This window comes from Salmo trutta, chromosome 13 (genome assembly GCF_901001165.1).
Source record: "Salmo trutta chromosome 13, fSalTru1.1, whole genome shotgun sequence".
Lineage (NCBI taxonomy): Eukaryota > Metazoa > Chordata > Actinopteri > Salmoniformes > Salmonidae > Salmo > Salmo trutta.
In genome coordinates this window covers 25,207,736-25,221,611 of record NC_042969.1, presented here as the reverse complement: position 1 = coordinate 25,221,611, position 13,876 = coordinate 25,207,736, and the positions used below count along the sequence as shown (strand labels likewise).

The 13,876-nt window shown below is 44.1% G+C and overlaps 1 protein-coding gene across 1 annotated transcript in view; it reads right to left on the bottom strand.

Moving 5' to 3' along the window:
- Positions 1-2,420: 2,420 nt before the first annotated feature.
- The window catches only part of fgfrl1a (fibroblast growth factor receptor like 1a), a 106,904-nt gene continuing 95,448 nt past the window's right edge, over positions 2,421-13,876 (bottom strand). The window contains exons 4-7 of the mRNA XM_029771497.1: positions 13,749-13,826; positions 12,715-12,999; positions 11,477-11,830; positions 2,421-4,048 (exon numbers count right to left, since the gene is read on the bottom strand). Coding sequence (XP_029627357.1) covers positions 3,645-4,048; positions 11,477-11,830; positions 12,715-12,999; positions 13,749-13,826 — 1,121 coding nt within the window. The 3' untranslated portion in view covers positions 2,421-3,644. The remainder of the gene's footprint in view (positions 4,049-11,476; positions 11,831-12,714; positions 13,000-13,748; positions 13,827-13,876) is intronic.

Below are 13,876 nucleotides of genomic sequence, written 5' to 3'. Positions count from 1 at the left end.
GTGGTAGTGTGATAGTTTGGGATGCTTTGCTGCCACAGGGCCTGGATTGACGGTAAGGCAAGTACCTTAATATAAGGAACCGTCAATTCTGCTCTGCATCAGAGAATTCTACAGGTGAATGTCAGGCCATTCGTCTGTAAGCTGAAGCGCAGCTGGGTCATGCAGCAAGACAATGATCCAAAACACACAATCAAATCTACATGAAAATGGCAAGAAAAGTTTTAAAATGGCCTAGTCAAAGTCCAGACCTAATCCCAATTGAGATGTGGCAAGACATGAAACGAGCAGTTGATGCTTGAAAATCCAGAAATGTCGCTAAGTTTATGCAGTTCTGAATGGAAGAGTGGGCTAACATTCCTCCACAGCGACGTGACAGACTGATCAACTACTACAGGAAGCATTTGGTTGGAGTCATTGCAGCTAAAGGTGGCACAACCAGTGTAAGGGGGCAATTACTTTTTCACATTGGGTGTTGCATAACTTTGCTTATGAAATAAATGAAATAACTAAGTCATTGTTGTGTTATTTGTTCACTCAGGTTTCCTTTATCTAATATGAGGTTTTGGATGAAGACCTGATAACATTCAGTATCAAAAATATGCAAAAGTAGAGAAAATTAGAAAGGGGGATAAACCTTTTCACAGAACTATATGCATTCGGAAGGTTCAAACCCCTATGTTACAGCCTTATTCTAAAATGGATTAAATACATGTTTTCCCTCATCAATCTACACACAATAACCCATAATGACAAAGCGAAAACAGGTTTTTAGAAATTTTAGCTAATTTATTAAATACAAAACACAGAAATACCTTATTTACATAAGTGTTCAGATCCTTTGATGAGACTCTAAATTGAGCTCAGGTGCATCCTGTTTCCATTGACCATCCTTGAGATGTTTCTACAACTTGATTGGAGTCCACCTGTGGTAAATTCAATTGATTGGACATGATTTGGAAAGGCGCACACCTGTCTGTATAAGGTCCCACAGTTGACAGTGCATGTCAAAGTAAAAACCAAGCCATGAGTTCGAATAAATTCTCCGTAGAGCTCCGAGACAGGATTGTGACAAGGCACAGATCTGGGGAAGGGTACCAAAAAATGTCTGCATCATTGAAGGTCCCCAAGAACACATTGGCCTCCATCATTCTTAAATGGAAGAAGTTTGGAACCACCAAGATTATTCCTAGAGATGGCCGCCCGGCCAAACTGAGCAAACAGGGGAGAAGGGCCTTAGTCAGGGCGGTGACCAAGAACCTGATGGTCACTCTGACGGAGCTCCAGAGTTCCTCTGTGGAGATGGGATAACCTTCCAGAAGGACAACCATCTCTGCAGCATTCCACCAATCAGGCCTTTATGGTAGTGGCCAGACAGAAACCACTCCTCAGTAAAAGGCACATAACAGCCTGCTTGGAGTTTGCCAAAAGGCACTTAAAGGACTCTCAGACAATGAGAAACAAGATTCTCTGGTCTGATGAAACCAAGATTGAACTCTTTAGCCTGAATCCCAAGTGTTTGGAGGAAACCTGATACCATCCCTACTGTGAAACACGGTGATGGCAGCACCATGTTGTGGGGATGTTTTTCAGCGGCAGGGTCTGGGAGACTAGTCAGGATCGAGGGAAAGATGAACGGAGCAAAGTACAGAGAGATCCTTGATGAAAACCTGCTCCAGAGCGCTCAGGACCTCAGACTGGGGCGAAGGTTTTACCTTCCAACAGGGCAACAAACCTAAGCACACAGCCAGCCAGAGCCCAGACTTGAACATCTCTGGAGAGACGTGAAAATAGCTGTGCAGCAACGCTCCCCATTAAACCTGGCAGAGTTTGAGAGGATCTGCAGAGAAGAATGGGAGAAACTCCTCAAATACAGGTGTGCCAAGCTTGTAGCATCACAACCAAGAACACTCAAGACTGTAATCGCTGCCAAAGGTGCTTCAACAAAGTACTGAGTAAAGGGTCTGAATACTTATGTAAATGTTATATAAAAATAATAAAAGTATACGTGCAAAAATGTCTAAACCTGTTTTTGATTTGTCATTATGGGGTATTGTCTGTAGATTGAGGGGGAAAACTATTTAATCCATTTTAGAAAAATGCTGTAATGTAACAAATTGTGGAAAAAGTCAAGGGGTCTGAATACTTTCAGAATGCACTGTGTGTAAATATATATATATATTTTTGAGTCTAGACAATTACTTGGAATTTCAATTTGTAGGTCAATTCAACAGGGGATATTCCATGATTCTATATTCCCCCCAAAAGGCTGAAAGCAATAGATGAACTATAACACTACTTTGATCAACATACTTGGAATAAGTGCATGAATTCTTAATCTGGCAGTCCATTAGCTTTGACACAACAAATACTGGGGTAAAACACAGAACAACTGAACAATCAGTTTGAGGACACTTTTCACAGACAATGTAGCAATCATACTGTATTTTGGTTTTTGGGAAGCTTTCCGTTTCTCTTCTCAAAGCTTGAAAAGGGTTCCATTACATAAGCAGTCAAAGACATATTCCACAGTTTCATATAGTGGTCAGAGTTATACCCTATACACACCCAAAGAACAAGAGACAAAAAGAAAGATGGCCACCTGAGAATTCAAAAGTTGAACAAGTCCTTTTGTGATTGGGTGCCCCTGCGGTTTGGATCAGCCCAACAGTACCACTGACCTGTAAAACCCAAGTAATAATGAGAAGAACACAGTATTGTATGTTTTGCTGTAATTCTGAATATTTCAGTATCTAGGTTCCTTTTTAGGATAGTGACAATATGATCGGCCTTAGGAATTATAACATTCTTTACACGATTTCATACCATTTCCTATTACCCTTAAATAATTTTCCATTCACGTACACATACAACAGACAAAAGACTGTAATGCTTTGCAGGTCCTTTTCCTTGAACAAAACCTTTTTGAGAAACAAAATACATGCAATCTTTGTTGACTCAATCCCACTGTGTCTCTGCTGGTTGACCTGCTTCTGACCTTCTCAGGATGTGAAGGCACATTTGGATTCTGATTCAATCCAACAGCAATCCATAAAATCTGTGAACATTTTACATTGCACCATTTTCCTTTTGGTGCTTGCTGAGGCTGTGCATCTGACAAAAATGTGGAGCTAATATACATAATCCTCTTGGACCCTTCCACAGTCACTGCACATGAAAGTTGATGGGGTGTTGCAGGAAATGCTGCTATTTTCCTACAGAGTAAAGACTCTCAAATGAGACAGAGCTAACTCTATACATTCACTCATTTCAGTCACTGTGAGTTTGTGCAGATTGAACCAGACTAGAGAAACCAAATGTTGCCATCTCTCTGCAGAGTGTGGTTATGTGTGAAATATTGCTCCATTTGGACTCACATTAGTTCATGTGGGATTCCTGAACGGCATTCCCATGTCCCTTGTTCTGTACCTCATGGAGGGTGCTATCTATCCTGACTGTGTCCATGTTCCCCAGGGCCTTGGTTCAGTACAGTACAGTATTTAGCAGTAAGAGGGTTTGTGTGCGGCACCCCAGCTCATACTGTTTGGCTGGGTCTTTAGGAGGAAAGCAGGACTGGGCGTGTGGAGGGGAGGTGGTGGGAGCTGACCCAACACTGCAGACATGAGGGCCTGTCGGGACAGTGGCAGCTAACATTGGTAGTGGATATGCTGGTGTTGGTGCACTTTTCCATCCATGTGTGAGTGGGTGTGTGTGTGGATGTCTGTGTAGATCTTTGGGTAGACTTTAGGTACCGCCAGACCACTGCCTCCCTGGGCCAGGAGGAGCTGCTGCTGCTGGGTCATGTAGTAGCTCAGGCAGTCTTTGTCCCCGCTGGGGGGGCAGGCTGGTACCCGGGGGGGCGGGCGCTGTGAGGCGGTCAGAGCCTGGGCGGTGACCACACCTCCAGAGGAGCAGTGGCGTTTGGACTGACAGAACCACAGCAGGACAGTACCCAAGATGAACACCAACCCGGCTGGGAGGCCGATGATCACAGGCCAGGGCAGGCTGGGGGAGGTAGCCGTGGGGATGGGAGTGTGGTGAGGCTTTGGGTCTGGAGGGGAGAGAAGAGGAAATATGGGGAGTTATGAGCAGCTTGGTCAAAAGTCACTATTAAAACCTGATTGAGAATACATACAGTAGAAAATATAACCATTATTAAAACAACTTCAGTTTAACAGTTGTGGATGATGGGTGCATCACATGTTGTTTGGTTGTGAATGTGACAGGATGTTATATAGTTGTAACAGGGAGTTATGGTTAAACAGGGTGTTATAATATGGTGGTAACAGGGTGTTATGGTTAAACAGGGTGTTATAATATGGTTGTAACAGGATGTTATGGTTAAACAGGGTGTTATAATATGGTGGTAACAGGGTGTTATGGTTAACAGGATGTTTCCGGTCACAACTTGCAGACTTGTTTACGCTGCTGTGCGTTTTTGTTGCCGTTTTTACTTTGCTACCTGACGGTTTTTACTTTTTCATTACCGTATATTTTTACTTTTTCCCTCACTCAACTTTTTTTTCATTCAACTTTCCTACCCCGGAGGTTTTATCTGGACATGGTTCGTCAGGACTTCAAACAGCCGAAGCTAAGTAACATTAACATGATGCCTTCTAATTGCAGTCGTTGTACTCATAATATACAGGAGAACGATCGCCTTACGGCAAGGATAGCTGTGCTGCAAGCCCAGCTTCAGACGCAATCGTTAGGCAAGGGTCATTTCAGTGTAGGAAAGGATGAAACAGCGTCTGTGCCACCAGCAAGTACAGATAGTAACGTTAGCATAAACCCCCTCGCACGGTCCCCGCAGCCGGACATCTTTCTCATGGCGTCTGGAGGGAAACGCTGTAGGAATGCTCAACCGGTGTCGCTTATTCAGCCGACAGAAACTTTCAACCGGTTCTCCCCGTTAAGCGAGTCGGAGTCGGAGGCCGAGACTTCTCTGGTCTCTGCTCCTCCCGTTGTGGGGTCTGAGACGCCAACGGCTCCCACCATTAGCTCTGACAAATTGAAAACCCTAGTCATTGGCGACTCCATTACCCGCAGTATTAGACTTAAAACTAATCATCCAGCGATCATACACTGTTTACCAGGGGGCAGGGCTACCGACGTTAAGGCTAATCTAAAGACGGTGCTGGCTAAAGCTAAAACTGGCGAGTGTAGAGAGTATAGAGATATTGTTATCCACGTCGGCACCAACGATGTTAGGATGAAACAGTCAGAGGTCACCAAGCGCAACATAGCTTCAGCGTGTAAATCAGCTAGAAAGATGTGTCGGCATCGATTAATTGTCTCTGGGCCCCTCCCAGTTAGGGGGAGTGATGAGCTCTACAGCAGAGTCTCACAACTCAATCGCTGGATGAAAACTGTTTTCTGCCCCTCCCAAAAGATAGAATTTGTAGATAACTGGCCCTCTTTCTGGGATTCACCCACAAACAGGACCAAGCCTGGCCTGCTGAGGAGTGACGGACTCCATCCTAGCTGGAGGGGTGCTCTCATCTTATCTACGAACATAGACAGGGCTCTAACTCCTCTAGCTCCACAATGAAATAGGGTGCAGGCCAGGCAACAGGCTGTTAGCCAGCCTGCCAGCTTAGTGGAGTCTGCCACTAGCACAGTTAGCGTAGTCAGCTCAGCTTTCTCCATTGAGACCGTGTCTGTGCCTCGATCTAGGTTGGGCAAAATTAAAAATGGCGGTGTTCGCTTCAGTAATCTTACTAGTATAAAGACCTCCTCCATTCCTGCCATTATTGAAAGAGATTGTGATACTTCACATCTCAAAATTGGGTTACTTAATGTTAGATCCCTCACTTCCAAGGCAGTTATAGTCAATGAACTAATCACTGATCATAATCTTGATGTGATTGGCCTGACTGAAACATGGCTTAAGCCTGATGAATTTACTGTGTTAAATGAGGCCTCACCCCCTGGTTACACTAGTGACCATACCCCCCGTGCATCCGGCAAAGGCGGAGGTGTTGCTAACATTTACGATAGCAAATTTCAATTTACAAAAAAAAAAACAATGACGTTTTCGTCTTTTGAGCTTCTAGTCATGAAATCTATGCAGCCTACTCAATCACTTTTTATAGCTACTGTTTACAGGCCTCCTGGGCCATATGCAGTGTTCCTTACTGAGTTCCCTGAATTCCTATCGGATCTTGTAGTCATAGCAGATAATATTCTAATTTTTGGTGACTTTAACATTCACATGGAAAAGTCCACAGACCCACTCCAAAAGGCTTTCGGAGCCATCATCGACTCAGTGGGTTTTGTCCAACATGTCTCTGGACCTACTCACTGCCACAGTCATACTCTGGACCTAGTTTTGTCCCATGGAATAAATGTTGTGGATCTTAACGTTTTTCCTCATAATCCTGGATTATCGGACCACCATTTTATTGCGTTTACAATTGCAACAAATAATCTGCTCAGACCCCAACCAAGGAAGATTAAAAGTCGTGCTATAAATTCTCAGACAACCCAAAGATTCCTTGATGCCCTTCCAGACTCCCTCTGCCTACCCAAGGACGTCAGAGGACAAGAATCAGTTAACCACCTAACCGAGGAACTCAATTTAACCTTGCGCAATACCCTAGATGCAGTTGCACCCCTAAAAATTAAAAACACCTGTCATAAGAAACTAGCTCCCTGGTATACAGAAAATACACGAGCTCTGAAGCAAGCTTCCAGAAAATTGGAACGGAAATGGCGCCACACTAAACTGGAAGTCTTCCGACTAGCTTGGAAAGACAGTACCGTGCAGTATCGAAGAGCCCTCACTGCTGCACGATCATCCTATTTTTCCAACTTAATTGAGGAAAATAAGAACAATCCGAAATTTCTTTTTGACACTGTCGCAAAGCTAACTAAAAAGCAGCATTCGCAAATGGAGGATGGCTTTCACTTCAGCAGTAATAAATTTATGAACTTCTTTGAGGAAAAGATTATGATCATTAGAAAGCAAATTACGGACTCCTCTTTAAATCTGGGTATTCCTCCAGGGCTCCATTGTCCTGAGTCTGCACAACTCTGCCAGGACCTAGGATCAAGGGAGATACTAAAGTGTTTTAGTACTATATCTCTTGACATAATGATGAAAATAATCATGGCCTCCAAACCCTCAAGCTGCATACTGGACCCTATTCCAACTAAACTACTGAAAGAGCTGCTTCCTGTGCTTGGCCCTCCTATGTTGAACATAATAAACGGCTCTCTATCCACCGGATGTGTACCAAGCTCACTAAAAGTGGCAGTAATAAAGCCTCTCTTGAAAAAGCCGAATCTTGACCCAGAAATTATAAAAAACTATCGGCCTATATCGAATCTTCCATTCCTCTCAAAAATTTTAGAAAAAGTTGTTGCGCAGCAACTCACTGCCTTCCTGAAGACAAACAATGTATACGAAACGCTTCAGTCTGGTTTTAGACCCCATCATAGCACTGAGACTGCACTTGTGAAGGTGGTAAATGACCTTTTAATGACGTCAGACCGAGGCTCTGCATCTGTCCTCATGCTCCTAGATCTTAGTGCTGCTTTTGATACCATCGATCACCACATTCTTTTGGAGAGATTGGAAACCCAAATTGGTCTACATGGACAAGTTCTGGCCTGGTTTAGATCTTATCTGTCGGAAAGATATCAGTTTGTCTCTGTGAATGGTTCGTCCTCTGACAAATCAATTGTAAATTTCGGTGTTCCTCAAGGTTCCGTTCTAGGACCACTATTGTTTTCACTAGATATTTTACCTCTTGGGGATGTCATTCGAAAACATAATGTTAAATTTCACTGCTATGCGGACGACACACAGCTGTACATTTCAATGAAACATGGTGAAGCCCCAAAATTGCCCTCGCTAGAAGCCTGTGTTTCAGACATAAGGAAGTGGATGGCTGCAAATTTTCTACTTTTAAACTCGGACAAAACAGAGATGCTTGTCCTAGGTCCCAAGAAACAAAGAGATCTTCTGTTGAATCTGACAATTAATCTGGATGGTTGTACAGTCGTCTCAAATAAAACTGTGAAGGACCTCGGCGTTACTCTGGACCCTGATCTCTCTTTTGAAGAACATATCAAGACTGCTTCAAGGACAGCTTTTTTCCATCTACGTAACATTGCAAAAATCAGAAACTTTCTGTCCAAAAATGACGCAGAAAAATTAATCCATGCTTTTGTTACTTCTAGGCTCGACTACTGCAATGCTCTACTTTCAGGCTACCCGGATAAAGCACTAAACAAACGTCAGTTAGTGCTAAATACGGCTGCTAGAATCCTGACTAGAACCAAAAAATTTGATCATATTACTCCAGTGCTAGCCTCCCTACACTGGCTTCCTGTTAAGGCAAGGGCTGATTTCAAGGTTTTACTGCTAACCTACAAAGCATTACATGGGCTTGCTCCTACCTATCTTTCCGATTTGGTCCTGCCGTACATACCTACACGTACGCTACGGTCACAAGACGCAGGCCTCCTAATTGTCCCTAGAATTTCTAAGCAAACGGCTGGAGGTAGGGCTTTCTCCTATAGAGCTCCATTTTTATGGAATGGTCTGCCTACCCATGTGAGAGACGCAGACTCAGTCTCAACCTTTAAGCCTTTACTGAAGACTTATCTCTTCAGTAGGTCCTATGATTAAGTATAGTCTGGCCCAGGAGTGTGAAGGTGAACGGAAAGGCTGGAGCAACGAACCGCCCTTGCTGTCTCTGCCTTGTCGGTTCCCCTCTTCCCACTGGGATTCTCTGCCTCTAACCCTTTTACAGGGGCTGAGTCACTGACTTACTGGTGTTCTTCCATGCCGTCCATGGGAGGGGTGCGTCACTTGAGTAGGTTGAGCCACTGACGTGGTCTTCCTGTCTGGGTTGGCGCCCCCCCTTGGGTTGTGCCGTGGCGGACATCTTTGTGGGCTATACTCGGCCTTGTCTTCGGACGGTAAGTTGGTGGTTGTAGATATCCCTCTAGTGGTGTGGGGGCTGTGCTTTGGCAAAGTGGGTGGGGTTATATCCTGCCTGTTTGGCCCTGTCCGGGGGTATCATCGGATGGGGCCACAGTGTCTTCTGATCCCTCCTGTCTCAGCCTCCAGTATTTATGCTGCAGTAGTTTATGTGTCGGGGGGCTAGGGTCAGTCTGTTACATCTGGAGTATTCTCTTGTCTTATCCGGTGTTCTGTGTGAATGTAAATATGCTCTCTCTAATTCTCTCTTCTCTCTTTCTTTCTTTCTCTCGGAGGACCTGAGCCCTAGGACCATGCCTCAGGACTACCTGGCATGATGACTCCTTGCTGTCCCCAGTCCACCTGGCCATGCTGCTGCTCCAGTTTCAACTGTTCTGCCTGCGGCTACGGAACCCTGACCTGTTCACCGGACGTGCTTGTTGCACCCTCGACAATTACTATGATTATTATTATTTGACCATGCTGGTCATTTACGAACATTTTAACATCTTGACCATGTTCTGTTATAATATCCACCCGGCACAGCCAGAAGAGGACTGGCCATCCCTCATAGCCTGGTTCCTCTCTAGGTTTCTTCCTAGGTTTTTGGCCTTTCTCAGGAGTTTTTCCTAGGGAGTTTTTCCCAGCCACCGTGCTTCTTTCACATGCATTGCTTGCTGTTTGGGGTTTTAGGCTGGGTTTCTGTACAGCACTTTGAGATTTCAGCTGATGTACGAAGGGCTATATAAATAAATTTGATTTGATTTGATTTAAACAGGGTGTTATAATATGGTGGTAAGAGGGTGTTATAATATGGTTGTAACAGGGTGTTATGGTTAAACAGGGTGTTATAATATGGTGGTAAGAGGGTGTTATAATATGGTTGTAACAGGGAGTTATGGTTAAACAGGGTGTTATAATATAGTGGTAACAGGATGTTATGGTTAAACAGGGTGTTATAATATGGTGGTGACAGGATGTTATGGTTAAACAGGGTGTTATAATATGGTGGTAACTGGGTGTTATGGTTAAACAGGGTGTTATAATATGGTGGTAACAGGGTGTTATGGTTAAACAGGGTGTTATAATATGGTGGTAACAGGGTGTTATGGTTAAACAGGGTGTTATAATATGGTGGTAAGAGGGTGTTATAATATGGTTGTAACAGGGAGTTATGGTTAAACAGGGTGTTATAATATGGTGGTAACAGGATGTTATGGTTAAACAGGGTGTTATAATATGGTGGTAACTGGGTGTTATGGTTAAACAGGGTGTTATAATATGGTGGTAACAGGGTGTTATGGTTAAACAGGGTGTTATAATATGGTGGTAAGAGGGTGTTATAATATGGTTGTAACAGGGAGTTATGGTTAAACAGGGTGTTATAATATGGTGGTAACAGGGTGTTATGGTTAAACAGGGTGTTATAATATGGTGGTAACAGGGTGTTATGGTTAAACAGGGTGTTATAATATGGTTGTAACAGGATGTTATGGTTAAACAGGGTGTTATAATATGGTGGTAACAGGGAGTTATGGTTAAACGGTGTTATAATATGGTTGTAACAGGGTGTTATGGTTAAACCGGGTGTTATAATATGGTGGTAACAGGGTGTTATGGTTAAACCGGGTGTTATAATATGGTGGTAACAGGGTGTTATGGTTAAACAGGGTGTTATAATATGGTGGTAACAGGGTGTTATGGTTAAACCGGGTGTTATAATATGGTAGTAACAGGGTGTTATGGTTAAACAGGGTGTTATAATATGGTGGTAACAGGGTGTTATGGTTAAACAGGGTGTTATAATATGGTGGTAAGAGGGTGTTATAATATGGTGGTAACAGGGTGTTATAATATGGTTGTAACAGGGTGTTATGGTTAAACAGGGTGTTATAATATGGTTGTAACAGGATGTTATGGTTAAACAGGGTGTTATAATATGGTGGTAACAGGGTGTTATGTTAAACAGGGTGTTATAATATGGTTGTAACTGGATGTTATGGTTAAACAGGGTGTTATAATATGGTTGTAACAGGATGTTATGGTTAAACAGGGTGTTATAATATGGTGGTAACAGGATGTTATGGTTAAACAGGGTGTTTTAATATGGTGGTAACTGGGTGTTATGGTTAAACAGGGTGTTATAATATGGTTGTATCCGGGTGTTATGGTTAAACAGGGTGTTATAATATGGTGGTAACAGGGTGTTATGGTTAAACAGGGTGTTATAATATGGTTGTAACTGGGTGTTATGGTTAAGCACGGTGTTATAATATGGTGGTAACAGGGTGTTATGGTTAAACAGGGTGTTATAATATGGTGGTAACAGGGTGTTATGGTTAAACAGGGTGTTATAATATGGTTGTAACCGGGTGTTATGGTTAAGCACAGTGTTATAATATGGTGGTAACTGGGTGTTATGGTTAAACAGGGTGTTATAATATGGTTGTAACAGGATGTTATGGTTAAACAGGGTGTTATATAGTTGTAACAGGGTGTTATGGTTAAACAGGGTGTTATATAGTTGTAACAGGGTGTTCCACTCACCTGGCAGGACTGTGAGGTAAGCACTGCGGAAGCTGTAACCCATGGTGTTGGCACCCAGACAGATGTACATCCCAGCGTCCTCCTCCTTGGCCCGGGTGATGAGCAGCTTGTTGAGGTAGGAGCCGTCTGGCCTGGACCACACCTCTCCCGTGGGCAGCACCACGAAGCCATGGTCGCCCACCTCGATGGTGGAGTTGTACTTGTTCTCGTCCCCCGGCTCCACCCTCTTCAGCCACTGAATCACCGGCTTGACGTCACTGCGGACCTTACACTGGAATGAAGTGGTACCGCCGTAGTCCACCGTGGTGTTCACCGGATGGGTGCCGGTTAGGATAGGCTTGGAATTTGTCCGCTCTATAAAGGGGAATACATTTATAGAGCATATTCATGCTATTCAAATGAACAGAAAAGATATTGCCATGTTCAGCGCTTTCCTCTCGTTCTCTGTGCTGCGGCTAGAATAGGCTGAGGTTGAGGGAGAAAATGACACATTTGACACAAGCAAGCACAAGTTTTATTCACTTCCTCCTCTCCGCTTCTGGGTTTGGTAGAAACATGTGTTTTTGTAGTCAGCACACAGCTGGGATATAATGCTAAGCAGATGGTGAAGGGGAGAGAGAGAGGGAGGCTGAGGCTCACCATACCACATCAGCCCAGGATTAACCCAACCTCACAACACTCAACCAACCACTACCAACCTAAACCCAAACCCCATCCTCAAAACTCAACTATAAACCAATCTGACCAGTAAACAAGAGTTAATCCCCAACCTCCAAACCCCCTGTATTATTACCCTACTCTAACCCTAGAAGGTAGCCTAGTGGTTAGACCGTTGGGCCAGCAATCGAAAGGTTGCTGGATCAAATCCCCAAGCTGACAAGGTCAAAATCTGTCATTCTGCCCCTGAGCAAGGCAGTTCACCCACTGTTCCCTGGGTGCTGAAAATATGGATGTTGATTAAAGCAGCCCCCTGCACCTCTCTGATTCAGAGGGGTTGGGTTAAAAGTGGAAGACACCTTTCAGTTGTACAACTGACTAGGTATTCCCTTACCCTCAATGCTAATTAAACTTCAACAATGAAGTTTTATTATTATAACACCCTGTTTAACCATAACACCCTGTTACCACCATATTATAACACCCTGTTTAACCATAACACCCTGTTACCATCATATAAAATATAAATCAACGAAAAAACAATACATCTATACTGAAAGTAAGTAAGTGACCAAACTTACGGATGACTTCCACTTTGTATGTGGCGTTGATCTCTCCAGCCCGGTTGGAGACGTGGCAGGTGTACTTCCCGCTGTTCTCAGGGGTCAGATTCTTCAGACTCAGGGTCCACTTCTTCTTACGGCCCTCGCCCACCTCCTCAGGGGTCAGCGGCTTGTTGTCCTTCAGCCACACGATGTCCGGACGAGGGTTCCCGCTGGCCGTGCACTTCAGCCGTACTGAGCTGCCCACCGGCCGGGCGATCACGCGCTTCCTCATCTTGGCTGGCTGCGTGAAGCGTGGTCGGACTGCGATCAAAGAAAGGGTTGTTTACGAAATAGTGTTGTTGAGAAAAAGGATAAACTTCACAGGAACAGTTTATAATGGTATGCACAATGCACACCAGACAACATTTGAATATCGCAATGAATCACGCTGGAGGACTTTGAAAATAATTAAGGTTGAGTATGTTTGTTTGACAACGTTATTTTTCTTACACTGAACAAATAAATATTATGGGTATGTTGGGGTCAAACAGTCCATTTGGGGTCAAACAGTATTTCTGGTGTGGCGGCACTATTCAGCATAACATAACCCGGCAAGGGGCACGTTGACAAAACCAACACTTTCCCCTTTAAAGTTTCACTCAGCAGTTCAACGCTGGTTGTATCTGAACTGTGTCGAGGCAGAGTCATCAGGAGAAAAGAAAATACAATAGCAGACTCCAGTTTGATACGACTGGTCAAAGAGGGCAGCCACCAGAGAGAGAGGGGAGAGGATGGAATGTTTCCCCAATCACACTTCACTCAAATAGCCTGCTCTCTGGCCTGTCAGAGGTAATTACCCAAGCAAACATCACCCTGCTGGTGAGGGTGGTGGTGGTGGTGGGGGTGGGGCAGACACACTAGAACTACACTCCCTCTCTAGAGACTGGGCCACTACATACCCATCACTAAGACAATGCCCTGTTTTCTAAATGATCTAGGGTCAGATGATACCAGAGATAAACGTCAGAGAGAGAGAGAGAGAGAGAGAGAGACAGTGCTCAGTGTCTTACCCAGTTTCCCTGAGAGGTCAGTGTGGTATTCTGGGTCTCCCGCTGTTCCTGCTCCGTCCCTCCCAGTGCTGGCATCCTCTACAGACAGAAAGAGACAGACAGACAGATAGAGTTAGCATCGCATCAGT